Source organism: Protopterus annectens, chromosome 4.part0, assembly GCF_019279795.1.
Source record: "Protopterus annectens isolate FY-2018-M chromosome 4.part0, PAN1.0, whole genome shotgun sequence".
NCBI classification, from domain to species: domain Eukaryota; kingdom Metazoa; phylum Chordata; order Ceratodontiformes; family Protopteridae; genus Protopterus; species Protopterus annectens.
The window spans coordinates 219489302-219515192 of NC_056733.1; the positions used below are offsets into that span (position 1 = coordinate 219489302).

Genomic DNA, 25891 nt, shown 5'->3' on the forward strand with positions numbered 1-25891 from the left:
TTTTTGAATTGTGAAAGAGAGCGGTTAGAAGTTATTGGGGTTAGCAGCTTATTCCAGGTTTTAGGAATATAGTTAGAGAAGGAAGATTTGAGTTGTTGGCTTTGGTGATATCTAGGTGTGGGTTACTGAAGTGAAGAGATTGGGCTGAGGTACGTGGTTGAATGAGTTTTTGGAGAGAAGGGGTTTTATTGGGTTGGTGGAGAATTTTGTGGGCAAAGGTTAGTTGATTAAAGTGTAGAAGCTGTGGGAATTCAAGCCAATTAAGCTGTTTTAATGCTGTTCAGTGATGTAAAGCTCCAGTGGCAAATCTTGCTATTTTATTATACCAAAATTCCAGTTGGTTTAGGTCTGTTTTGCGGAGATTGGTTAATACTGGGAGGCATAAAGGAGGGTTGATAGGAGGTATGTGCAGGCTGTGGTAACTTTCATGTTATTTCTAAGAAATTGTTTATGTTTAAATAGGAGATTTATTTTCTTGTGGAACTTTTTGATGACTTGGGCTATGTGAATATTGAATTTCAGATTATCAATTTCTACCATGCGCAGTTTAGTGTGGGTGCTTGAGGTGATCATAATTTTGTTTCTTGATAAGATATTAAAGGACTGAGAATATGAGGGGAATCTGGTTGAGCAAAAAAGGAGCTTAGTTCTGTTGGGATTTAGAATTAGCTGGCAGTTAGTGAGCCAGGTTTCTACTAACAAAGGAATCTTGGGTTTTGATGTGGAGATCTTCCAGTGTGGGGGCAGCTAATATTAGGATGGAGTTGTCAGTGTATCCATATTGTACTACAGAGGCTTTTGGTGCTGAGGTGGTTAGAAAAGAGAGAGAATAGTAGTGATCCAGGGATTGAGCCCTTGGAACCCCTAAGGAGATTGGAAGAGGAGGAGAGAGAGTTGGTGTTGCCTTTGGATGGCTTGCAGTCGTCCTGCTAGATAGCTTTCAAATCATGTAATAGTGGAATTGCTGAGGTTTAGAGGTGAAGAGAATATTGATTAGTTTATTATAATTGACCATGTCAAAGGCCTAGGATAAGTCTAAAAATAAGGCTGATACAAATTATCCATTGTCTCTGTGGTGGTTAACAGTGTTAGTATAGTGCTGTGCTGGTGCTGTGAAAGGGACGGAAGCCATGTTGAGGGTTTGATGATAGTTTGTGTGCGAGAAGGTAATCATTAGGTGGGTTTGCATGACTCTTTCTAGTATTCTGGATAAGGGAGATAGGGTGACAATTGGTGAGTCAGTGGAATTATCTCTCGTGTAGTGGTAGAATGTGAGAGATTTTCTATATTACAGGTACCTGGCTTTCACAGTATTGAATGATTTATGAGTATGGCTACTAGGTAGGCCATTGCTTCAGCTGCACTTTGTAAAAATTCTGCTGGGAGGTTGCCAGTGGCTACAGTTAAAGTTTTTGAAGCAGTTTTTCTATAGTTATTATAGATACTGGGTGTTAATTGAAGTGAGAGGCGGAGTCTTGGAATTTGGTGCTGTTCTGGGGGCAAGAGAAGTAGAGTTACTGTCAAAGCTTGAGTGTTTGCTAGGGATTGGATAGTTTCTGTGAAGAAGTTATTAAACTGGGTTTTAATATTATCAGAATTGTTGGTTGTTGTTGGGGGAGGGGTGGTGAATTTACCTGGCTGAAGTATGTTATTAACTGCTGCCCAGAATTTTGGGGAGGATTTTGTATGTTTATTTTGGATGCTTTTTGTAATAGTTAATCTTGTCTAATTTTATTATTTTTTTATTCCAATGTTCTGGATATGTTTGCTTAGTTGTTTGTGTTTTTTTTTTTTTTAATTGTTGCCAGGCTTGGTCTCTAGCCTTAAGTAGGGACCTACATTCTTTAGTCAGGGTGCATACTTAGATTTTACTCTTAGTTCTAGGGGGAGCAATGGAGTTTAGTATGTCTTAAGAACATGTTCTTGAATGAGTTAACTGTGTCGTCAAGTATTTAGAGTGGTGATGAAGCTATTTAAGTTGGATTTTTTTGTTTCTGATTAAGTGGAAGGTGAGTTGGATGACTTGGTGAGTCTGAGTCCTAAGAAGGAAGGTTGGCTGATGGTCACTTAGACTGGCAGAAAATCTGATTGAGATGCCTGAAAGGGGTTAACTACAATCCAGTGAAGAACTGATTGTCTTTTGAAAGATTTATCAGTCCTTGTAGGGGAGGTGATGAGTTGAGTAAACCCATGGAGGTTTATGTGGGAAGATGGATTTTCTGAGGAGCAGTTTAGCCAATCTATATTGAAGTCTTCCATCAGAATAGTTTCTTGTTGGCCTGCTTTTTATGTAACTGACCACTGATTTTGACACTTCTCTATGGAGAAAACGATGAGTACACAATTCCAGGATTCTTTTTTGAGCCAGTGTAACAAATCCTTTTACACTTGATGGCATAGAGCGGGCACCATCTGTACAAATACTGATGCAGGGCAGATTATGGCAATTGCTAGCCCCTCCACAAATAGGGGCCTATTGTCCTTGAGCACAGCCAAGATGGCAGCATCATGTTTTGTACCCATGTGTATTTGGGCTAGTCAGAGTATCGGTGCCACACTACCTTGCCTCCATGATAATTCTTGGATTTACTTAATTCAAAATAAAATGGAGGGAAAGTGGCTTTTGGTGGGTTGTAAATGAGCATTTTTAGTGGCAGCAACAGCAGGTGAGTGAAGTAATCCTTAAGTTTTAAAAGGCTAACTATATTTTTAAAAAATCTTGTGGCACACCTGTTGACCTCTCAAGGCAAACCAGTGTGCCATGGCACACTGGTTGAAAATCCCTGCCTTAGAGGGGTAATTCCTATGATATTTAGGAATAGGCAGAAGGAAATATTGTTGAAGGTCTTGCATGACCTTCCCCTTTGCCTTCCAAAGCTTTAAAAAGATCTGCAGCAGAACCAAATAAACTGAGTATTTAAAGAGTCCAGTAATTTTACCTTCACATCTCCTGGGATGGATTGAAGCATATGCCAAAAATACCTCCTAATGACTGACTGATACAGATGTAGCATCAGCAGCATCATAGCTGCACTTGATGAAATGATGAGCTACTTGGAAAGCAAAACTCAGAAAAGAAAGAGCTGAAGTCTTAGAATCAGACTCAAGCATGTCAGCCAACACACCTCTCAGTTTGGCAAGAACAGCATGAATATAGCTTGTCATATGTGTCTTAACTGATGGCCTTGAAAACTAAGATAGCTGAAGCATGCACTTTCTTACTGCACCTGTCTATTGTTTTTTCCCCCCAAACATCTTTATTAAATTAACACATATGACAAAGGCAATCTTACATTTATATAAATGAAAAAAATACAAAATATCACTTTTATTACAGTTTACGTCACAGACACCATTGAAACAACTGTAGTTAACATTATACATCACTTATAAACCATCCAGTCATTGTCAGTTAAGCAATATATAGCTCATTCAAATCCTTCCTCTTAAACCTTGTTCCTGCTCTGCATATTTTCTTCCAATTCCCATTTTTTTCTATGTAGTTTTCTCCTTCCCACAATTTCCATTTTTTCCTATGTAGTTTGCTCCTTCCCTTTTCTAAAGATCCCAATTCCAGTTGTTTTTATCTCTGTCACTATATTCACTACTTCTAGTAAAGTTGGTCTAGACTTTGATTTCCATTTTCTAGTAATTGCTTTTTTGGCAGACACCATAATTAGACTCAAAGTAGAGTATGTCTAGATAATTCTGATTCTGTAGCATAAAAAAAACTTACCAGTCAGCCCAGTCTGCACACCCAGCATCTCTGACACAGAGGTCTGCAGAGAATCCCAAAAGTCTGCCAAGCCCATCAAACTTACAAAAAATATGTTCCCAGTTACCAGTTTCTTGCCCGTCACACTTCCACCTGAGGAAAAATTCTTTGGAGTCTACTTTGGGTATAAAAATACCTATGGAAACACTTCCAGGCAAAGATAAATATTCTAGACTTTGTTGCATATTTGGAAGATATACATATACCCCTCCCCCCCCCCAATCTATTGCTCTATCTTTGTCTGAAGGTAAGAGTTTGGAGGAGGCAAGCACCTTAGGTTTGTCAGTTGAAAGGAAAATCACAGAAGGGGCTGATGAAGGATTCTTGTACAAGAATTTCCAACACTCAGGAAGCTTGTAGAACCTTTTTTTTTTTTTTTAGAAGCAGGATGCCGAGACTCATGGGCTTCAGCAGCATATGTAAAAGTGTCTAGAAGAGCTTCCAAGACGGGAGAAAGTGCAGGTCTGGAAGAATCCACCTGCAACAGATTACACGATCTGTTCTGGACATCAGACATCTAGGAACTTTCCACTGAAAATGTTCCATCATTTTAATAATGGTGTCCCAAAAGAAAGTCCTTCAACCAGGGAGTTTGGGAAAGAGTATCCTCTCTGGACTCCATAGCAAGAAGAGGTGAAACTGGGAGGAATAAGCCTTAAGATTCCTCCCCAGAATCCAAATCTTCATTCTCATCAGAAGAATCAGAATCACTAAGACTTTTAGAGGTAATGGAAGGAAGAGGAAGGCCTACAAGTGAAGGGCCTGAAACCCTGAGGTGGCTTTAAAGATAAGGGCTTTAAAAAGATCTTGAATGAAGTCCTGCCACTCCTTTTGGGGATCTTCACCAACTCCTTTTGGGGATCTTCAGCAACAGCAGCCACAGCTCTAACAAACCTAGGAGGTTCTGAACCCTGCCTTACGTTTATAAGGGAACCCAGTACTTCTCCCCTTATAAGGAATTCTGGAATGACCTTTAACCCATCAGAAATTAACCAGCCGCGGTCCCCTTTCTCATCCACAAACAATGCTGACTCAGTCACAGAGGACATGAAAATGGCATGCCCCATGTTGTCCTCCCACAGGGTGCAGCTGATGGAACTGGATGGTTCTTGAGCTCTTTATCTGAGCTTATAGAAATGTCCAGCAATGGCTGAACAATAGAAGTCTCCAGTTGTTACTTCAACTTTTTTGAAGGTGCTTGATGTCCGGGTGAATGGATTCAGTAGTCATGGTCCCCTGAGTGACCAATTTCAACTGCTGATACTGTAACTAGACAGAAAGGGTGGAAAGACAGCTGTGCATGGTCTAAGGAAAAAAATACCTTTCAAATATCACACAGTTTGTGGTCCTGATCTGCACCCAAACAAAAATGGCACTTCCCGTGTTTATCCTTACAGGGAATCTGTCTACTACACTCACATTTCTCCTTTCTGAATGACATGTACCTTCAGTAAAACAAACGATGAGAAAAAAGAAAAAGTCCCCAGTGGAGTACTTATTTGCCCTAGGCTCGGAGAACAGCACAAGATGAACTGTCAGAACAAATTCAAAACACAATGTTCAGACTGGTGTCAAAGAAGTTCAGAGGATTTGTTGCTCTTACATCAGTTATGCAGGTTACATCTTAGATACAGAACATACGTCTGATGTACGGTGCTTTGAAAGACCCAAGGCTTTGGCATGCTGCCCAGACATACAGCTCTCCTCGGCAGGATCTCTCTTTTGCAAGGAATTAAAGATGGATATCCAAATCGACTCCATATAAAGCTTTATTGGATGTCATGCTCTTCTTTAAAACAGAAAAGAAGAGTTGCGTGGGAGTCTCTATACGGGATTTAACACCCACAAAAGCACTCCTTCTCAGACATGGGCAAAATAAAAAGTTACATACTTACCATAACGTTCCATCTGTGTTGTCGATCTTCATTCTTTCCTCACAATGGGTCGGATCCAACTTGGCCAATGCTACAGCTTGCAGCTACCAGATCTCTCGAGCTGCTCCCTTACCTACAATGCACACTGCCAAACACCTCAGATCTGGTCTACTGCTATATAGCGTATAACGAGAGAAAGAAATATGGGAAACCATATCCAAAGTCATATAAACATGTGACTGTACATATTCTGAGACCATGTAACTACTCATTCTTCCAGAAGTCATGGACAGGGGTAGATGGGAGGGGATGTGAGAAAAGAACCAAGATTGCAACACAGATGAAATGTTATGGTAAGTGCATAACTTCTTTATGTGATGTAGTCAATCTTCGTTCTATCCTCAAGAATGGGACAGCATCCCTAGCTACTTGAATCCAGGGTGGACTCATGGAAGGATATTCCTGAGCACCACAGAACCAAATGATGCCCTACCTCCGGACACCAGATCCAGTTTGTAATAAGTAATAAAGCTATGAGGAGTAGCCCAAGTTGCTGCTGCACAGATGACATCCATAGACATCCTGGACTAGAAAACTGTGGAAGTAGCCACAGACTTAGTAGTGTGTGCTTTCAATGGATGTGTAACAGGAAATCCCTAATTTATTATAGACAAAGGAGATGCAGATTAACCATTTTGATAAAGTAACTTTAGAAACAGATTTTCCCAATTTTGGTCCAGAAAAGGAAACTTAGTTGGTCTACTTTCCTGATTTTTTTTCTGTTCTACGCAAAAAGAAATGCAACTGTCTATGAACATCCAGTATATTTAAAATATATTCCCCTTTGTTAGTAAATTTAGGACAAAATACTGACAAACTGATAGAAGTATTTATGTTGGATATTTATGTCGGATTCTGACACCACCATTGGAAGAAAGGACGCATTGGTAGTAAGGTCACTATCTTTATGAAAAACCAAGTAAGGATGTTTAGAAGATGGTGCTTGGATCTCAGAAGTCCTCCTTGTGGAAGAGATGGCAACCAAGAAAATGGTCTTGCAGGAGATAAATTTAAGGTCACATGTAGCTGCTGGTGAAAATGGATGTTGTGTGAGACTGCAACATTAAATTTAGGTTCCATGAAGGTGTAGGGAGGCTTTAGAAGGAGAGTACCTTTTAAGAAGACCTTGCTCAACTTGTGAAAAGCTATGGGTGTGCCATTCAATCCTGAATGATAATTAGAAATTGCTGCTAACTGTACCATAATGGTGGAGGTACTAGCGCCGTTTTGAGGGAAAAAAAAGGCGAGCAAAGAAATCTAAAATATGATAAACAGAAGTTGAAAAGGGGTCAAGTTTATGCTGCGGAGCCCAAATGGCAAACCTTTTCCATTTAGCAGAATATGTTTTCCTTGTAAAAGATTTATGGGAAAACAGGATTATATGTCAAGCAGGTGATGAGAGCATAGATTGTCTGGATACTAAGGGACCTGGAGAACCCAATCAGTTAGTTTGAAGTTTGTTATATCCGGGAGTAACATGCCTGTTGGGCGAGACAGGAGGTCCAGAGTTGGATCCAAGTTCTATGGTGGTTTAATTAGGTAAGGCCATAAAGAAGGTAAACAAAATTTGTTGAGGCCAATAGGGGGCAATGAGGATCACTGTGCTCTTTGACCTGGCAGCTTTCTGCATAAATTTTAGAATCAATGGGGTTGGTGGGAATGCATAAAGGAGACCGGGAGGCCAATCGTGAAATACAGCATTCATCGGTGACTGTGCTGGTGGGGGAATCGGGTCAAAGTAGTTGCTTAGCTTGTTGTTTAGAGGACAGGCAAAAAGATCGCAGCATGCCTGGCCCCATCAATGGAAAATCTCCTCTGACACCTTCTCACTGAGGGTCCACTCGTACGGAAGTAGTATGCACCTGCTCAGTTTGTCAGCAATCACGTTGGATCTCCCTGGAATGTGCATTGCTAAAAGTAAGCGGTCTGAGGAGACCGCCCACTGCCAAACCCTGAGCAATTCCCTAAACAATGGGCAAGATCTGGTTCCCCCCTGTTTGCTGATGTACCAAGACGACTGACATGATGTTTGAATCGCAATCGTCCCAGAAGAACATCTTGAAATGCTCACAATGCCAAGAGCACTGCTCTCATCTCTAGAACATTTATATGCAAACTGGCCTCTTCGGGCAACCAAAAACCCTGGACTGTCCTCCCCAGATAATGCCCCCCCCACCATATCTGTGAAGCATCCATGGTCACTATGGCCTTGGGCTGTTGCTGAACGAATGGACTGCCATGCAGCAGTTGGATCAGACTGGATTCACCAATAAGATCTCTTCTGCACGTGTTGGTAATTTCTATCTGATATGACACATGGAAGACTTAACCAATGGATAGCGAGCATCCACTGTAGGATCAGCATGTACAATCTGGACAATGTAACTAAGGTCACCACTGCAGTCATAAGGTGCAGAGTTCTAAGGAATGTGCAGTTTGAGACTGATGTATTGTCTACAATCTTCTTGACCTGTGACCTTATAGTTAGAACTCAGTGAAGTGGAAGAGAAGCAATGGCTGTGTTTGTGTTGAGCAGTGGTCCAATAAATTCCAGTGTCTGACAAGGATGGAGTTGTGACTTGTTGTAATCGATGGTAATTCCTAGGATAGCACAGTTGGGAGAAACCTGATCTTGACTGTAGGAGTTGATGCCTTGTCAGAGCGGTAATGAGCCAGTCATCCAGGTAGGGAAACACGTGAAATCCCTGTACTCTGAGGTGTGCTGCTACTTCTGCCATACACTTGGTAAAACACCCTGGGGGCTGCCAAAGGGCAGCACTCTGACCTGGTAATGACTGGCTCCCAGCCAAAAGTGTAGGTACTTCCTGGACTGCCTGTTCATCTTTATGTGATAGTAGGTGTCCTGGAGATCTGTCAAGCACATCCAGTCGTCCTTGTCCAGAAAAGGGAGAATGGACTGAACTGTGACCATCTGGAACTTGGGTTGAACAGATTTGTGAGATCCAAACTTGGTCTCCAGTCCCCTGTCTTTTGGCACTAAAAAGAACTTTGAATAAGTTCTGGATGCTATCTGGTATGGTGGGACTTCTTGGATGACGCTTTCTAGCAACTTTTGAATCTGAACTGCTGCTTGATACCTCTGACTGGGTGGAAAATTGGGGATTTTCCAGGGAAATGGGGGTGGAAGGGAAAATGGTATTATATAACCTCTGGATTTAATCCTCAGCACCGAAGTATCTTCTGCTAATTCTAGCCAGGCTCTCTGGTGCAGGGACAATCTTCCCCAGGCTGTCTCCAGAGGTGGACAGTTGGGCCTCCATTCAGGAGCACTGGCAGGGTTCAAAGAAAAGACTCTCATGAACCCTGGTTTTGCGAGCCACCTCTGCCACAAGGGTGATGACTTCCATTGGAGTTCCTCCCTCTGCCTCTGGGGGAACTTCCTCCACATGCATCATGGAATGGAGCTTGGGATTTTTTTGAACCACATTTTCTGGTCACTAGGTTGATTCCTAGAGGAGGATGTCTGGGGGGAGGGGGGGTGGGAGTATGCCCATGGCAGACAAGGCCTTGCATCTTTCTAACACCTGGAGAGTATTTATTTCACTTTAGGGCCAAAAAGCATTGTTCCATCAAAGGAACCACTGACAAAACTGGACTTAAAAGGCTCCACAAAGTCGCATACACACATCCAGGCATGTTTGCTCATGGAAATACCTGAGCCCACATCCCTTAAAGTTCTTTCCCCCATGTTGGAAATTAACCTCATGGAACTACTGGAAATAGCCTGTAGGGTTGCCAACTGAGAAGTTACAGAATCCTTAACCTCTGTAGATACAATTCCCAAGAGACTATTTGACAACTCTTTGGTCAAATTTCTCTGAAGTCTAACAAAACGTGCCAAATAGTTCAGCTATCATAATGCAAAGGTCACTGAAGCAAAGACACACTTCCCCAATCTGTCCATCACCCGCAACTCCCTGCTGGGGGGGAGAGGTGGATAGTGGAACTCTCATCAGCTAGTTCTTTCTTTGTGGCCACCTCAAAGACCATGGCATCAACTGGAACCCATTTCCCCAAAACTAAGTGATGCAATTATCCTGCCCGGTCTCTCGGGTATTGGCTCTATGGAGTTAGGCTCCTCCTATGCCCACTAATAGATCATGTGTACGAGCTCATCAGCGGAGTCATACAGAAAGTAGTGGGTCCTGTATCGAAAGCCTCTAGGAGAACAGATTCCTCTGGCATACCATTGAGGATGTCCAGACACCTTTCTGCTTCAGGATTTCCAGTACATCTACAAAGGGAACATCTTCAGGAGGTGACTGTGGGGACCCCTTTGCCTTCGTTTAAAATTAGTGTCTTCAGTGATGGACTCCTGTGGGGAGTCTAGGTGTTTCCTCTTGCATGTCCTTTTCCTGGGGACTTCCTCAGTGGGATGTTCTGGGGAAATCTCAGAAGAGGAAATCAAAATTCCCCAAGAGAAAACCAGAGGTTTCTATACAGGAAGTCCCCATGGAGATAGTAGTTGAGGCTCCAGATGCTGGGGCAGCATGGAATGGGTAGGATCCAAGGGCGAAGGCTCTGTCAGGTGAACACTCCTTTGCAGCCTCGAAGGTGGAGCGTGAAGGAGCTAGAAAGAGGCTCTGATCTGAGAACCCGGGTTTCCGAATCATCACCTCCCTCCATTGGCATCGCCCCCAAGAAGGAAGCTGGAACCGAACTGTCCAGTGCCGAGGCGCCGAGGAACAGAAACAGCTCTGAAAACTTTAGAGTCAAATGCTGAACCCCAGACCCGGCAGATCAGCTTCGGCTCCTAGAGTTCTCCTGATCTGAAAAGATAGGTGGTCTCAGAAAAGATGTCGGATCTGACGATAAGGAGTTCCTCGGCTCAGAGGCTGATGGATCCTGATGACTGGGATCCTGTAACTCTAAGATGGCAGATGGAGTTAAAGGAGGAACTTGCAGGGTGGCGTGGTGGAAGGCCGGACTACCTGACCCACAGGGGTAGGTGCTAAAGGAAGACCAATCTGCCCCTGAACCAAGAGAAACTTCCACACCACACTTTTCACATCATCTTCTGTGAGATTTCTAGAAGAATGAAAGTACAGTTTTGTACCTACCATAAATGTAGATGTTCGAAGATCCACATTGCTGCAGTCCTTACACTTGGGTAGTCCGCTGTCCTCGGTCGGCCCGAATATCAAAGTATAAGGCTGACGTCGGTCAAGGCGCATTTGACTGACATCAGGACGTCAGGGTACAAATGCGCATGACCGACGTCATATCCTCAGTCTTTTCTTGCCCCAGATGTCAGAAGACCCTAAAAATAAAGGTCAAAACCAAAAGACAGCAAACAACCAACCAACCACCCTTGCACTAATTATATGTACAATATATACAATATACACAATATTTACAACCCAACGCACACAACCACCTCTAACTACAGAGGGAAGGAGGGAGGGTAAATTGGACTGCAGCAATGTGGATCTTCGAACATCTACATTTATGGTAGGTACAAAACTGTACTATGTTCTACATCTCACATTGCTGCAGTCCTTACACTTGGGTAGAATCCCAAAGCAGAGGTAAGGGAGGATGGCCAAACTACAAGGAAGCAGGAGCTGCCAAAATGCCCTGCAAAACAGCAGTGGCAAAACCAGCCCTGGATTTAGAGTAAAGTGGCAGGTGATAATGCCTAGAGAAAGTATGCACTGAACTCCAAGTAGCTGCCTCCAAAATATCCTTGGTTGCCACTCCCTCAAAAGGCTGTCAAGTGGCAGTAGCCCTAGTGGAATGAGGCCTAATCCCAGCTGGAATCTCCTTGCCATGATGGGAATAACAGAAAGCAATGCAAAACCCAATCCACTTAGAAATAGTTTGTTTTGACACAGGCTTGCCCTGAGAACTCAAAGCAAAAGAAACAAACAATTGCTGAGACTGCCTGAACCCTTTAGTTCTGTCCAAATAACATCGCAACTGCCTGTGTACATCTAAAGTGTACAAAATCTTTTCCCCTTTATTTTGGGGATTTGCATAAAAAGTAGGCAAATGAATAGTTTGGTTTAAAGCCACACTAGAAACCACCTTAGGCATAAAGGAAGGATTAGTACGCAAAGATACCCTATCCTTATGGAAAATCAAGAAAGGCTCAACCGCCATAAGGGCCTGTAATTCAGAAACCCTTCTTGCAGAGGTAATGGCCAACAAAAAGGCAGTCTTCCATGATAAATATTTCAACTCAGAAGTAGCTGCAGGCTCAAAAGGTTGTAGAGTGAGTTTCTCCAACACAAAATTGAGATCCCAAGCAGGAGTAGGAGCTCTACGTGGGGGTCTTATATTCTTTGCCCCTCTAAGAAATTGCTTGAACAAAGGATGAGAAAACAATGGAGGGTCACATTCATAGTGAGCTGAAATTACCGCAGCATGAACCTTAATAGAAGAGAAGGACAAACCTTTGTCCAGTAACTCAGTAAGATATTGAAGAGCCACACTTAAATTAGGCTCAGAAACATCAAAATCCTTTGCTGCACTCCAAAATAAAAATCTCTTCCATTTATCTGCGTACACTTTCCTTGTACTAGGCCTTCTAGCTTCCAAAATCACATTCAAAACTTGTTGTGGAAGTTGAGACCCTCTATGGTTCAAAACAGAATATGCCAGGCTGTTAGGTGAAGAGAGTGAAGTTTGACATTGAGCAAATGGCTGTCCTCCTGTGACAACAGGTGTGGAATCGAAGGCAAAGGCCATGGAGGCTTCCGTACCAGACTTCTCAGTAATGGGTACCAGTGCTGTCGAGGCCAATCTGGAGCTATTAAAATCATCCTTGGCTTGTCCTGTCTGACCTTTAGAAGTACCTTTGGGAGGAGAGGCAGAGGTGGAAAGGCATACACATGAAGATTGCTCCAATTGAAAGAAAGAGCATCCACTTTCCAAGCTGTGGGATGAAACCTTTTTGTGCAAAACTTTGGCAGCTGATGGTTTAGTGGAGAAGCGAACAGATCTATGTCTGGAGTTCCCCATGACACTGTCAATTTCTGAAATACATGAGGATCCAATTTCCACTCGTGGGGATCCATAATTCGTCTGCTCAACACATCTGCTAAGGAGTTCTGTGCTCCTGGCAGAAACCTTGCCTGAAGATTGAGCTGTAAACTGAGAGCTGTCTCCCACAAAATCATTGCTTGCCTGCATAGAGGATAAGAATGTGTTCCCCCTTGCTTGTTGATGTACCACGACAGTTGTGTTGTCTGTTAGAATCAACACCTGCCCTGGAAGAAGTAAATCCTTGAAAGCTATTAATGCAAACTGGACTGCTAACATCTCCTTCAGGTTGATATGTAGATGTTGTAGTCTGGCAGGCCACTTGTCTTGTATCCACTTTCCATTCAGATGAGCTCCCCAAGCTTTGTCTGAGGCATCTGTCGTTAAAATCTGACTCGCCTCTGGCCGGGTCACAGAGAGTCCCTTGTTTAGGTGACATTCCTGAGCCCACCACAAAAATTCCTTTTGAATGCAAGGTATTATTTGAATGACAGTGTCCAGATCCTGGCAGTGCTGTGTCCATACATTTTTGAGATACCATTGCAGCTTCCTCATATGCAGTTTGGCATTGGGAAGCACCAGAATACAAGATGCCATGTACCCTAAGGCTTGAAGGACTGTCCTTGCAGTCAGCCCGGACTGATGAGATAGTTGATGGAAGTAAAGGGAAAGACTCTTTTGTTTGTCCGGGGTTAAAAAGGCCATCTGGGATGCTGTATTCAGTCTTACACCCAGAAAGCACATGTCCTGAGAGGGTACTAGACTGGACTTTATTTCGTTCACAGAATACCCCAGGCATCTTAGCACTGCTATCACATATTCCAAATGATGAAGAAGCTCTTCCCTTCCTTGAGCCAGAATCAGGCAGTCGTCCAAATAAGGATAGATCTGTATTCCTTTTAGCCTGAAGAAAGCTATCACTGGAGCCAGAACTTTCGTGAACACTCTGGGCGCAGTAGATAAGCCAAAGGGCAATGCAGAGAACTGATAGTGAGAAGTCCCAGCTCGAAAGCAGATACTTCCTGCAACTTAGTCTGATAGGAACATGAAGGTAAGCCTCCTTGAGATCCAAAGTTACCATCCAGTGATCTTTGCCCAGCAGAGGTAAAAGCTGTTGTAACGTCAACATTTTGAACTTGGGAATGTCCAGATAAGTGTTGAGGATAGATAAATCCAAAATTGGTCTCCACGTGTTCCCCTTCTTTGGTACTAGGAACAGGCGAGAATAAAATCCTAGGCCCACTTCTGGCATAGGGACCGGCTGTATGGCCCCTAGTTGAAGTAACAGAGAAATTTGCTTGTGAGCCTCTATTCTTTGTTGAGGAGGAACGTCTGGCATGCCTCTGAAAGGAGGCAAGGTATGGAAATAAAACCTGTAACCTTGGTGTATAATATCCAATACCCATCTGTCTTGGGTAATTAAACTCCAATTTTCTTTGAAAAGTGCCAACCTTCCTCCCAAAGGTGCTGCCAGACGAGAAGGCTCTGGCAGCTGAAAAGGTAGGTCATTGGGTCTGTTTACGAAAGGACTGACCCCTGCCCTCACCTGAAGACTGTGCAGGAGAACTCTCTGTTCTAGGCCTGAAAGAGCCCTGAGATCTGCCCATACCACGTCTAGATCTACCCCTAGACTGGGAATCATCAGAAGGAATCGTCCACCCTTTAGCAGGCCAATTTCTACTAAACTTTGGAGGCTGAACCTGCAAAAAATCTTTAACAGTCTGCATAGACTTAGCTTTGTCTTCCATTTTCTTCAACACTGCCTCAACAGGAGAACCAAACAACACATCAGATTGTAAAGGAGCATCTAAAATCCTAGTTTTAACATGGTCAGATAAATTTTGATCCCTCAGCCAGGCGTGCCTGCGAAGAACTGACCCAGTGGCAGCCACCCTAGGCGAGGCCTGTACAGCATCAAAACCACATTGCAAAGAATGCTTACCCACCTGTTCAGAAACATGTACTAAATCTTGTAACTCTTTACAACCAATACCTTCCAGAGCATCAACCTTAGACTTCAACTGTGAAAGGAGATAGTTTTGGTATTTTAACATGTGAAACTGGCAATTCAAAGCCCTCATAGCTAGAGTGGAAGAAGTATAAACTTTCTTTCCCCATCTATCCAAGGCCCTGGCTTCTTTATCTGCAGGAACCGGATTCTTGACAACAGAAGCCTTAACACCTTTAGGCCCCTGGCTAACAGTTTCTGGGTCTGCCCTAGGACTCTTAAAAGATACTTATGAACTTCAGGCACCCTGTAATACCTGTCCGGTTTCACAGGAGCAGGAGGCAGAGAATCATGATTAAGAGAAGCCTCTGTAAAACCATCTTCCACTACATCCAAAACAGGAGGTATAGCCAAAGGCCTATGCTGGGGTAAAACAAAAATTCCCTAAGCCTTTTCCTGGAATCAGAGAAGTCCTGACCTTCCCACTTAAAATGCTCCCTCATGGAATGAAGAGTTTCTGAAAAGAAAAATCCTCAGGAGGAGAAGCAGAAGGAGTAGAATCATCCACATCAGAATCAGAATAAGGAGAGTACTCCTGCAAGTCTTCAGCCGAAGACTCTGAAACATCCGAAGCCTGCTCAAAACTCCCTAGCTCAGGCTCCACCCTAGGTCTCTTATCAGGGGGGCAAAGAACCCTAATCAGAGTAATCAAATCTTCTGCCATTTTAAGCATATGCTTCTTGGGCACAGTTCCAGAAGAACTAGGGGTGACACCAACTGAAGCTAAACCTGGCCTGCCTCTAGGAGAAGCCTTGGAAACAGAAGGAGAGGGCCTAACCACCCTAGGCAGGGAGGGGAGTATAGTAACCCGAGAAGCCCCTTCACCCTGACCTGCCTCCTGAGAGGCCACATCCTGCAATAACAAGGTCTCTCCCTGGGAACCCAAAGAAACCTCCGGTGGAACCACCGGCTCCACCGACACCTCTAAAGAACCGGCGTCCAGTACGGACGGTTCTTCTAGCCTAGGCTTCACTGCTTTGTCCTTGCGCTTCTTCGAAGAAGCGGGCGTCGGAGCATCCAACGGCATTTTATAACTGCACCACTTCCCAAAGACTAACCTGGCACAATCTAATCTCCTCTTTATAGTGCGCTTATTAAATCTAGCACAAGAGCGGCACCCAACAACGTCGTGCTCAGGCCCTAAACAAGGAATACACAAAGTATGATAGTCTCTATGCGGTATCTGTTTCCCACAAGAAATACAATTATTCACTTTTTCTGACATCCGGTAAACCACTGAGGCAAGGAAAAACTAAAATATTCCCCAAGGGGTACTTAGCCAACTTTGACTCGGTCTGAAACTCCGGAATCGAAAAATTTCAGAACGCCAACCGGCACTTGCAATACTGCTTCTGCATCGGACCATGCGGCAAAAAAGACTGAGGATATGACGTCGGTCATGCGCATTTGTACCCTGACGTCCTGATGTCAGTCAAATGCGCCTTGACCGACGTCAGCCTTATACTTTGATATTCGGGCCGACCGAGGACAGTGGACTACCCAAGTGTAAGGACTGCAGCAATGCGAGATGAAGAACATCAGAATAAATGGAGGGGAATGCTGGTCTCTGCAGAAAAGCAGAAGGAAGCTTGTCTGGCACTGGGTTAATCGGAGAGCATCTAGTATTTGGACAATACAGAATCTCCGAAGGTTGTATCTGATCTGACTTTGATACAGCCAGAACCGCTGTATTTGTTTTTGAAGTCATAGGATCTGAAGGAGCAGTCTGATCTGAAAGTTTGATCTTTTTTCTGATCCAGGGTTGAAACCAGATGTTTTGCACTCCATTTCCGAGAACAGTCAGAGGAAGATTTTGAAGAGGTGTAAGGCTTCAACTTTGGAGACTGGGATATGGCTTCTTGGCTTCTCCAAAAGGAAGGAGACCCTTTAATATTAATTTTTACTTTCAGTTAAGGCTCATGGATTGAATCTGTGACAAACTGAGCAATCTTCCTGCAAGTGTAATGGACCCAGACAGTATACACAAAGGGAATGTGCACCCGACATAGGCAAATTATGTCCACATTTGGAACATTTCTTAAATCCTGCAGGTTTGTCACTCAGTGTGCAAGTACACTTCTACAGTAACCATAAGGAAAAAAAACAGTAAGCACTTTTCTTTTTTTTAAAAAAAAACAGGCTGAATAAGGAATATCACCAATGGTAAGTCTAGGTCAACAACTATGACCAAGTCGTGAGAAAGACGGTGATACCAACAATAGTATCTAGCAGTACAAAGCATGAAGGAGACAAGAAAAACAGACAAAAAAGATTACAACACTCAAGTTCAGCAGAGAAGAGGCGGCAAAGAAATACCAACAATGGTATGTCACAAATACAACAAAGTCATAAGGGCAAGGGAGAAAAAGGAAGGGAGGAAGACTGTAAACCACAAACAGTAAAGTCTAAAAGGATATAAGGTAAGCTATGGAGAAAAACTATTTAACAAAAGAGTTACGAAAAAAACTAATAGGCTTGAGACTGGTAGACCATGTCGGACAGCTAGAAGCAGCAAACCAGATCCAAGGTATTTAGCTGGGTGCACTGTGGGTAAGGAAGAAGCTTGACAGATCTGGTGGCTGCGAGCTGTAGCATCGACCAAGTCGGATCTGACAGATTGGATCCGAACCTATTTGTGAGGATAGAATGAAGTCTAATAACATCAGACTACCAATTTTCAGAGAAATATGGAAGGAAAGCCCTCAGAGGGTTATTTATCGGCTCAGTATCTCAAATTACACAACTGAACCACTGAAGACGCAACAAAGAAAGTCTGACTGGTTGTTGCAATGGCAAGAAAGGTCTACATTTTGGCTCCCATACATCTGCTTTTACACTGGCATGCCCTTGTGCCTCCTTAGATATACGGGCAAGTGAAAGGCTTCAAAAAGCTTTGTATACTGGCCTGACATTCAATCCTCGGACAGGATACACCCCAAACAACCTAGACTACAGCAACAGTGATCTAATGATAAATACCAATGCTCTAAGCCATCACAAATCCAAATTCCATGCCTAATCATTTCAAGCAGTCTTGCCTACCACATCAAGAGGACAATCTCAAGAAGGTGACACAATTTAGCTATAGTTGCATGTTTAATGAAAAGCTAGACATAGCAAGTGAAAGTCAACACATTGGAAGAACTTGTGAAGAACACAGTAAGGAGGTATCAACAGCAAAGCATCAGTACTCACTTCAAAGAGAACTCTAGGATAATCATCAAAATGGCTAATTTCTGATAATATAAAGGTGATGTTTTGCAAATAATGAATTAAACTCCATGGCTAACAAACTGATGTCCTCAGACCCACTTCACTGTAACCCCTCCCAATAAGATTAATCTCAGAACAGAAATATTCACCATAAAATTATATTGTTGAAGATCACAGAGTACAAAACCAGTATTCACTTCAAAGGATGTCTCTTAGAATGATCTCAAGACATTCACGGAACTGCAGCAGATATACAGTTGAAACTAGTGAGCACCTGTGCTTATTTATGACTTGCTCTAGGCCCAGGCAAACAAGAGATTAGTACTAATAATTAAAAAAATACTGCTGTACTCACTAACAATGCTTACCCCCACTGAAGTATAAACTCCATGCAAGTCTTAAGGTTGTGACAATCCTTGGGCTAGTTTTTAGCTGTATAACTTGTAAAACTGCTAAATGGCACTGCTGTTCAACATCATAATTACTTTGTGATATCTCCCAGGATACACTTCAATGATACAAACATGGCATGCACAGCTATGACCTCGACTTTCAAATTTTCCTTCTAATAGGACAGCTCCATCGGATTACTAGCTAGAGAGGGCAATTAGAAGGCTTGGAGGCCTACACTGTCTGTTGCACTACACCACTGCAATGGACATTTAGAGAGGATCAGAAGTTAAATGGTGCAGATATTTTGCTCCATTTGGCATTTTATCAGTGATATTAAATAAAACTGCTCTTGGGACTACCATGACCCACAGGCCAAATAAAGAGCTTGTTTTATTTATCATAAACAACAAACAGTGCTACAAATCACATTACTCCTTTTATTACAACTTGGAGAAAGTAGTAACAAATTGTTCATATAAACAATGCCATTAGTAACTTACCATCTTTTCAATTTCAGGTGCTCTCTGGTGGGTTACAGTCACCATCTCCAGTTTGGCATTGTTGGGTAGATTAGCAAACCGCCACTGCTGAGACAAATCAAGTACAGTCCTCTGAAACCTAGAGAATGCAATAAAGCAGTATCACTAGACCATACAACTTCAAATAAAAAGCAAAGTATTCCAGTAATAAAAAAGAGAGGGGGGTCAAATTACTGTGGTTACAACCACAAGCTGCAGAGCAAGACTTTCCACCAAATATGCAACTGTGTGCAGACTTGAAATTCACTAGTGAGCAGACATTACATAATTCAGTAGTATGTAAGACATTAAATAACCATGCGCATATATCACACAATAAAACACCAATTAACAGTGAGCAAACATTAAGCAACAATCTTACCAAGTATGGGTGTGCGGATATTTAAGCAGCTCACTCACTCAGTAACAGTAATAAAAAAAATGTAAAATAAAATGTCATCCATTGTACTTGCACAGGGAGTTTTTCAACTATCTTTATAACTTTTAGTTATGTACTTACCATAACTTTAGATGTATGGGATCCATCTCGCCTACATTCTGTACATATGGGTTCGGAGCCGATCCTCGGCTCCGACTCGGCACACTATACTATAGAACAAAGTCTCTTATTGGCTGAGCCTCCTCATATCCCAGGATGCCCCACTACTGCTTCCCCAGATCTTGTTTGTCCGCACACATGCACAAACACACATAGACTGTTGTTATAAGATTGCCAGGTGTTTCAAGAGAGGAAAAAAGTTGTATTTGGACCGTTCGGTCTCTTCTGGCCTCCAAGGCAGGGGGAAGGAGGGTGGGTTATTAGGAATGTAGGCGAGATGGATCCCATACATCTAAAGTTATGGTAAGTACATAACTAAAAGATGTAATGTGATCCTATCTCGCCTACATTCTGTACATATGGGACAGCGTCCCTAGCACCTAAATCCTGGGTGGCTCACTGGAAAACGGTCCGGAGAACCGTGGAACCGAAGGAAGCTCGGCCCCTGGATGCTACATCCAATTTGTAGTGAGAAATAAAGGTATGTAGAGAAGACCACGTAGCAGCTGCACAGATGTCATTAATAGAGAGCTTGGAATGAAAAGCTGCCGAGGTGGACATAGCTCTGGTAGAATGAGCTTTTACAGGAATTGTAAGCTCTTTATTTGAAATGCGATAAATATGACTGATACAGTCTCTGATCCACTTGGCAATAGTGACTTTCGTGACGGCTTTGCCCAATTTATTGTCTGAAAAAGACACAAACAGTTGATCTGATTTTCGTGCTTGTTGTGTCCTATCCAAATAGAAACGTAACTGTCTGTGCACATCTAAGGTGTGAAATGTATACTCAGCTCTGTCTGTATACTTAGGGAAAAAAACTGGCAATTCCAGAGATTGTTGCAAGCAAAATTTCGAACAAACCTTTGGTATAAAGGATGGGTTTGGGTCTTAGAGAAACTCTATCCTTGTGAAAAAACAGGTATGGTGGATTGATGCATAAGGCTTGAAGTTCTGAAACTCGCCTGGCTGATGTGATAGCAACTAGAAGGGCAGTCTTCCAAGAAAGAAATTTCAAGTCACAGGTTGCTGCCAGCTCAAAGAGGGGTGCGGTTAATGCCCCTAACACTACGTTAAGGTCCCACGGTGGTGCAGGATGCGATATAGGTGGCCTAAGAAGCCAAGCTCCTTTAATAAAGGCTTTGCACAACTTGTTGCTCATTAAAGGTGGTTCTACATTCTCATGAAAATTGGAAATAGCCGCCAATTGAACTTTGATGGTGGATACCGAACAACCCTGGTTGAACAGGGAGGTTAAAAACTTCAGAACCTCTGACACAGAAGCTGTCATAGGGTCTAATCCTCGGAGTTGAGCCAAAATAGCAAACCTCTTCCATTTGCTGCTATACATCTTTTTTGTAGAAGACTTGTGGGCCGAGGACAAAATATGCATAACCTCAGGGTCGAAAGAATGGCTCCTAACTATGGTCGGAAGAGGAGTAGCCAAGCTGCTAGTTTCAATGAATGGAGGGAGTGATGGAGCTGTCCTGACTGATGAATCAGGTGGTCCGGAACTTGGTCCAGGAACCAGGGACCGTCCAGTGCATACTTGCGAAGAAAGGGGAACCACACTTGACGAGGCCAGTATGGGGCGATTAGAATCATTTTGCTTTCCAAGCGAATCGCCTTCTGAATCACCTTGGGGATAAGGGGAACTGGAGGAAAGGCGTATAGCAGACCCTGGGGCCAAGCTTGGACTAGAGCAACCTTGGGGGTTTCCCCCGGAGCTGGAATGAGAGAAGAACTGCTGGCATTTTGCATTGAGGGGAGTTGCAAAAAGATCGCAACATGGGGTTCCCCATCTCGTGAAAATCTGTGTTACCACTTTGTGATTCAAGGACCATTCGTGAGGGGAGAGAATAGTCTTGCTCAGTCTGTCGGCTATCACATTGGATGTCCCCGGAACGTGTGTTGCCACTAGAAAGCGTTTGGTAGCAATCGCCCAATCCCATACCTTCATGGCCTCTCTGCAAAGAGGGTAAGATCTGGTCCCTCCTTGCTTGTTCAAGTACCAGACTACAGACATGCTGTCGGACTGAATGGCAATCGTCCCCTGGGGGGGGGGGGGTTGTGTAGTGCTTGCAACGTCAGAAGCACCGCCCTCATTTCCAGGATATTGATGTGGAGAAGATTCTCGGAGTGCCACGTGCCTTGGACCGACCTGTCCAGATAATGTCCCCCCCACCCTGTCTGGGAGGTGTCCGTAGTCAACGTGGCTGAGGGGGATGGGGGAACGAAGGGTCGCCCCTGATCCAGGTTGGAGGAAGAAAGCCACCAACGAAGATCCTGCTTGCATGTTTCTGTTATCAATATGTGGTGACTGAGGGGGAGGTCTTGATAAGACCACTGGGCTAAGAGGAGCCACTGGAGTATCCTCATATGTAACCTTGCAAAGGGAACGAGAAGAATGGTGGCTGAAAATGGAACCCAACAGCTGCAGGACCATTCTCGCTGGAGCTCGACGTCTGAGGAGTAACGCCCGCACTTGAGACTGCAATGTTGCAATACTTTCTGTAGGAAGATAGACTCGCATCTGCCTTGAGTCTATTTCTGCACCAATAAACAGAATACGCACGCTGTGATGGCCGCAATACGGATTTTGTCCAATTGAAGGTGATTCCTAAGGAGCTGCCTAGGGAGATAGTGGCAGCTAGAGCTCTTAAGAGTAGATGCCTTTAGGTGGCAGTTAGGAGCCAATCATCTAGGTATGGAAAACACCTGGAATCCTAGACTTCTCAGGTGAGCAGTCACCACTGCCAAGCATTTGGTGAACACCCTGGGGGCTGTGGTGAGACCAAATGGCAGTGCACGGAACTGGAAATTACTGTCCCCTAGGCTGAAGCGCAAGTGTCTCCTCGACGCCTGATTTACCAGAATGTGATAATAGGCGTCCTTGAGATCTATGGAGCACATCCAAACACCCTTCTCCAGAAGTGGGAGAATGGTTTGCAAGGTGACCATCCGGAATTTGGACTTTTTCACTGATCGGTTTAATTTGCTGAGATCCAAAATGGGCCTCAAGTCCCCGGTCTTTTTTGGTACCAAAAAGAATCTCGAGTAAGTCCCTGATCCGGTCTGATCTGCGGGGACAGGTTGGATGACTCCTTTTTGAAGCAGCTTTGAAATTTCGATGGCTGCCATATCCCGTTGACTGGGTGGCGGGTCCGGGATTCTTTGGGACGGTGGGGGGGGTTGAGAAAAGGGAATGGTGTAACCTCCGGCGATGATTCGGAGCACCCATTGGTCCTGGGTGATACTCTCCCAGGCCTTTAGGTGCCTCGAAAAACGACCCCCGACTGGCTCCGGAGCTGCACAGTCGGGACTCCTTCAGGGATGCTGGAAGGAGGAGGAGCCACGAAAGGACTCTCGGTCTCCAGTGTTGCGGGGGCCTCCACTGCCTCTGGGACGGCGTCTCCCTGAAAAATTTCCCCTTCCTCTGCCTCTAGAAGGGGAATCGCTTTGCTGCAATGAGTAAGACTTTTGAGACTTACAGAACCACATTTTCCCTCCTCTTCGAGCCTTGCTTGTTCAAGTACCAGACTACCGACATGCTGTCGGACTGAATGGCAATCGTCCCCTGGGGGGGGGGGGTCGTGTAGTGCTTGCAACGTCAGAAGCACCGCCCTCATTTCCTCATCTGAAGGGAGTGGAAAACCGGGCCCCTACGGCAGTTAAAGTCTTGCCCTCCTGCTCGCAGCGAGTCAAAGTGTCCTTTACCTTGGGTCCAAAAAGGGAGGACCCATCGAAGGGGGCGTCGGCAAAGGAAGACTTAAAGGCCTCCGCAAAATGACACAGGCGTAGCCAGGCTTGTCTCCGTTGAGCAACACCTGTGCCCGCCGCTCTGCTCGCTCCCTCGGCTGCATACGAAATGAGCCTCATGGACGAGTTGGATAGGGAGGACAGGGTAGCCAACTGGGAGTTAACCGTCTGGGCCAACTGCTCAGGTAGGTTACCAGAAAAGGTATCTGAAAGCTCCTTGACCAGATCCCTCTGCAATCTCGTAAAATGAGTCAGGTAATTCAGAGACCTTAAAGTAAAGGTTGCTGAAGCAAGGGTGCGCTTCCCGTACCGATCCATGCTCCTAGACTCCTTATTAGGAGGATGGACGGACGTTGAAGCCTCTGCCACATCTTGTTGGGTAGCAGATGCCAGCACCAAGGCATCTACAGCCACACCTTTGGTAAGAAAGTCCTTATCTGGGGGTGCCGAAAGGAATTTATTGGGGCGAGCTGGCACCGGTTCAACAGAATCCGGATGTTCCCACGCCCTTCGAGAGATCAAATCCAGGAGCTCATCGAAGGGCGGAGACACCCAGGAGGCAGAGGGCTGAGCCCCAAAGGCCTTGAGGAACACCGACTCCTCAGCAGAAAGGGGTTTGGACTGCCAGTCGCCTCGTTGCTTAAGGATTTCCAAGATGTCCGCAAAGGATACATCATCCGAGGATGACTTGGGGGACCCTTCCGCATCATCAAGGTCGGTATCCGAGGTGAGAGACTCATCAGGGGAGTTGACGTGCTTCCTCTTGCACTGTTTCTTCCTCGGAGGTTCCTCCGAAGACGCTTCAGAGGGACCTCCCGGAAGAAGGGAACCCCCGACGGGGGTAACCTCAGGCCCCAGGGCTCCGCTGTCATGAGACAGAGGGACTGCAAAGGAACTAGTCTCCGTGCCAAGGGAAGGTGGTGGTGAGAAGGTAGAAGTGGCCAGAGAGGATTTGGCCAAGGCACTCCTCATGGCCGTGAAGGCGGGACCCCCAGAGTCCTGGGAAGGTTCAACCCCCAAGGCCACAACAGCAGACGGAACTCCCGCCACCGACGCACCGAGAGGGAGGCTAGGAACCGAAAGAATCGGTCCCGAAGCATCACCCCCGGGGCTGACAGATGAGGTCCGTGTACCGAACACCGACACGAAGGGCGGAGTTGGAGTAAGGGCCGGAGTCGACCCTACAACTTCCACCGGTTCCACCAACACCGACTCCAACGGTGCCGAAGCTGTTGGAGGAGGAACTAAGATGGCAGGGTGGGAAATCGGCTCCGGAGCCGACTGGGTCGGAGCCAAGACCAACTTTTGAAAGACCGGAGACTGAAAGAGCCTTTGAAGCACCCTGTCTACATCCGAATCGGACATCCTCGACGAGCGAGAAGAGACCGACCGGGTCCGAGTTGACTTCACCGGCTCTGAAAGGCTGGGGGACCGGCTCCAAATGGATTTGAGAAGCATCGGCGCCAAGGGAGGTTCCACCACTACTGCAATTTCCCTCGGAGCCGATGTGAACTTCGGCACCGAAGGGGAAGAGTCTGAGCGGGCAACCTTCATCGGCTCCGAAGGCAGTGGAGCCGATTGAAGGTGACTCGCCTCTCGACACCCGAGCTCTCGGCTCCAAAGTCAGAGGAGTCGAGGCTGGAGACATCGAGGCAGACCGTTCCGCCCTCGGCTCCGAAGTCCGTGGAGCCGATGAAGAAGCCTGCCTAGACTTTTTTGCTGTCGGATCCAACGGGCTAGTCGGAGCCGAAGATTTTTTCTTCCTCGACGGGGAAGAAGAAGAAGATGGGGCTTCCTCAAAAGAAGGGGTAATAAGCCTTTCAAAATCAATTTATTTTTCCTCTCTTGGAGCACTCGAGAGGAAAAAGCGTGGCAAACGCTACAGGATTCCTGTAAGTGCTTCGGCCCCAAACAGTACACACAAAGCAAATGGTCGTCCGTAATGGACATTTTATAAGAGCATTTCGAACATTTTTTAAAACCAGATGGCCTATGTTCTTTAGACATGGCTATCTGTTGCTAATAAACTTTAAAGGAAGAAGAAAACTTTAACACCGAGTAAAATAAAGACAGGTAGACTAAGGCAAGGTCCCTCTAAATTAAACGGGAACACTTGCCACCAAGAAAAAAATTCAATTTACCACAAAGTTGAAACAGTAGAAAAACACACAAAGAAAAGCTGTGAGACAACCCTGACTGAAAGCGCGAGGGCTAGACAAAGGCCCCTCTAACTTAAACGGGGTCCTTTACCGTCGACAAAAACACAATATTTTACCACAAACTTTTGAAGAAAAACAGTCACACAACAATAAACAGCTGTTAAAACAGCTTTTGGGTAATTTTGGCAAAATATCTGACAGAAATTTAAATACTAGAGGTACTTAGCTCAGCCAAGTCCGAGACCACGTCTATGATGTAGAAGCGACAAACGAGATCTGGGGAAGCAGTAGTGGGGCATCCTGGGATATGAGGAGGCTCAGCCAATAAGAGACTTCATTCTATAGTATAGCGTGCAGAGTCTGAGCCGAGGATCGGCTCCGAACCCATATGTACAGAATGTAGGCGAGATAGGATCACATTACATCTGCAGTTTACATACCTCCAAGTGCAAACACTAATGAAACACTTGCCAGCCTGTACCACTTAGCCTGTGATCTGAAAAACAAGAACCCAGAATGTGTCACCGTTTTTAGCTGGGGATTTCAATCAGGCCAAACTGTAAACTGT

At 44.7% G+C, this 25891-nt stretch overlaps 1 protein-coding gene across 1 annotated transcript in view; it reads right to left on the reverse strand.

Annotated features, from left to right (window-relative positions):
• The window catches only part of ASPSCR1 (ASPSCR1 tether for SLC2A4, UBX domain containing), a 4162292-nt gene that overhangs the window by 3852075 nt on the left and 284326 nt on the right, over positions 1-25891 (reverse strand). The window contains exon 3 of the mRNA XM_044068220.1: positions 18829-18946. Coding sequence (XP_043924155.1) covers positions 18829-18946 — 118 coding nt within the window. The remainder of the gene's footprint in view (positions 1-18828; positions 18947-25891) is intronic.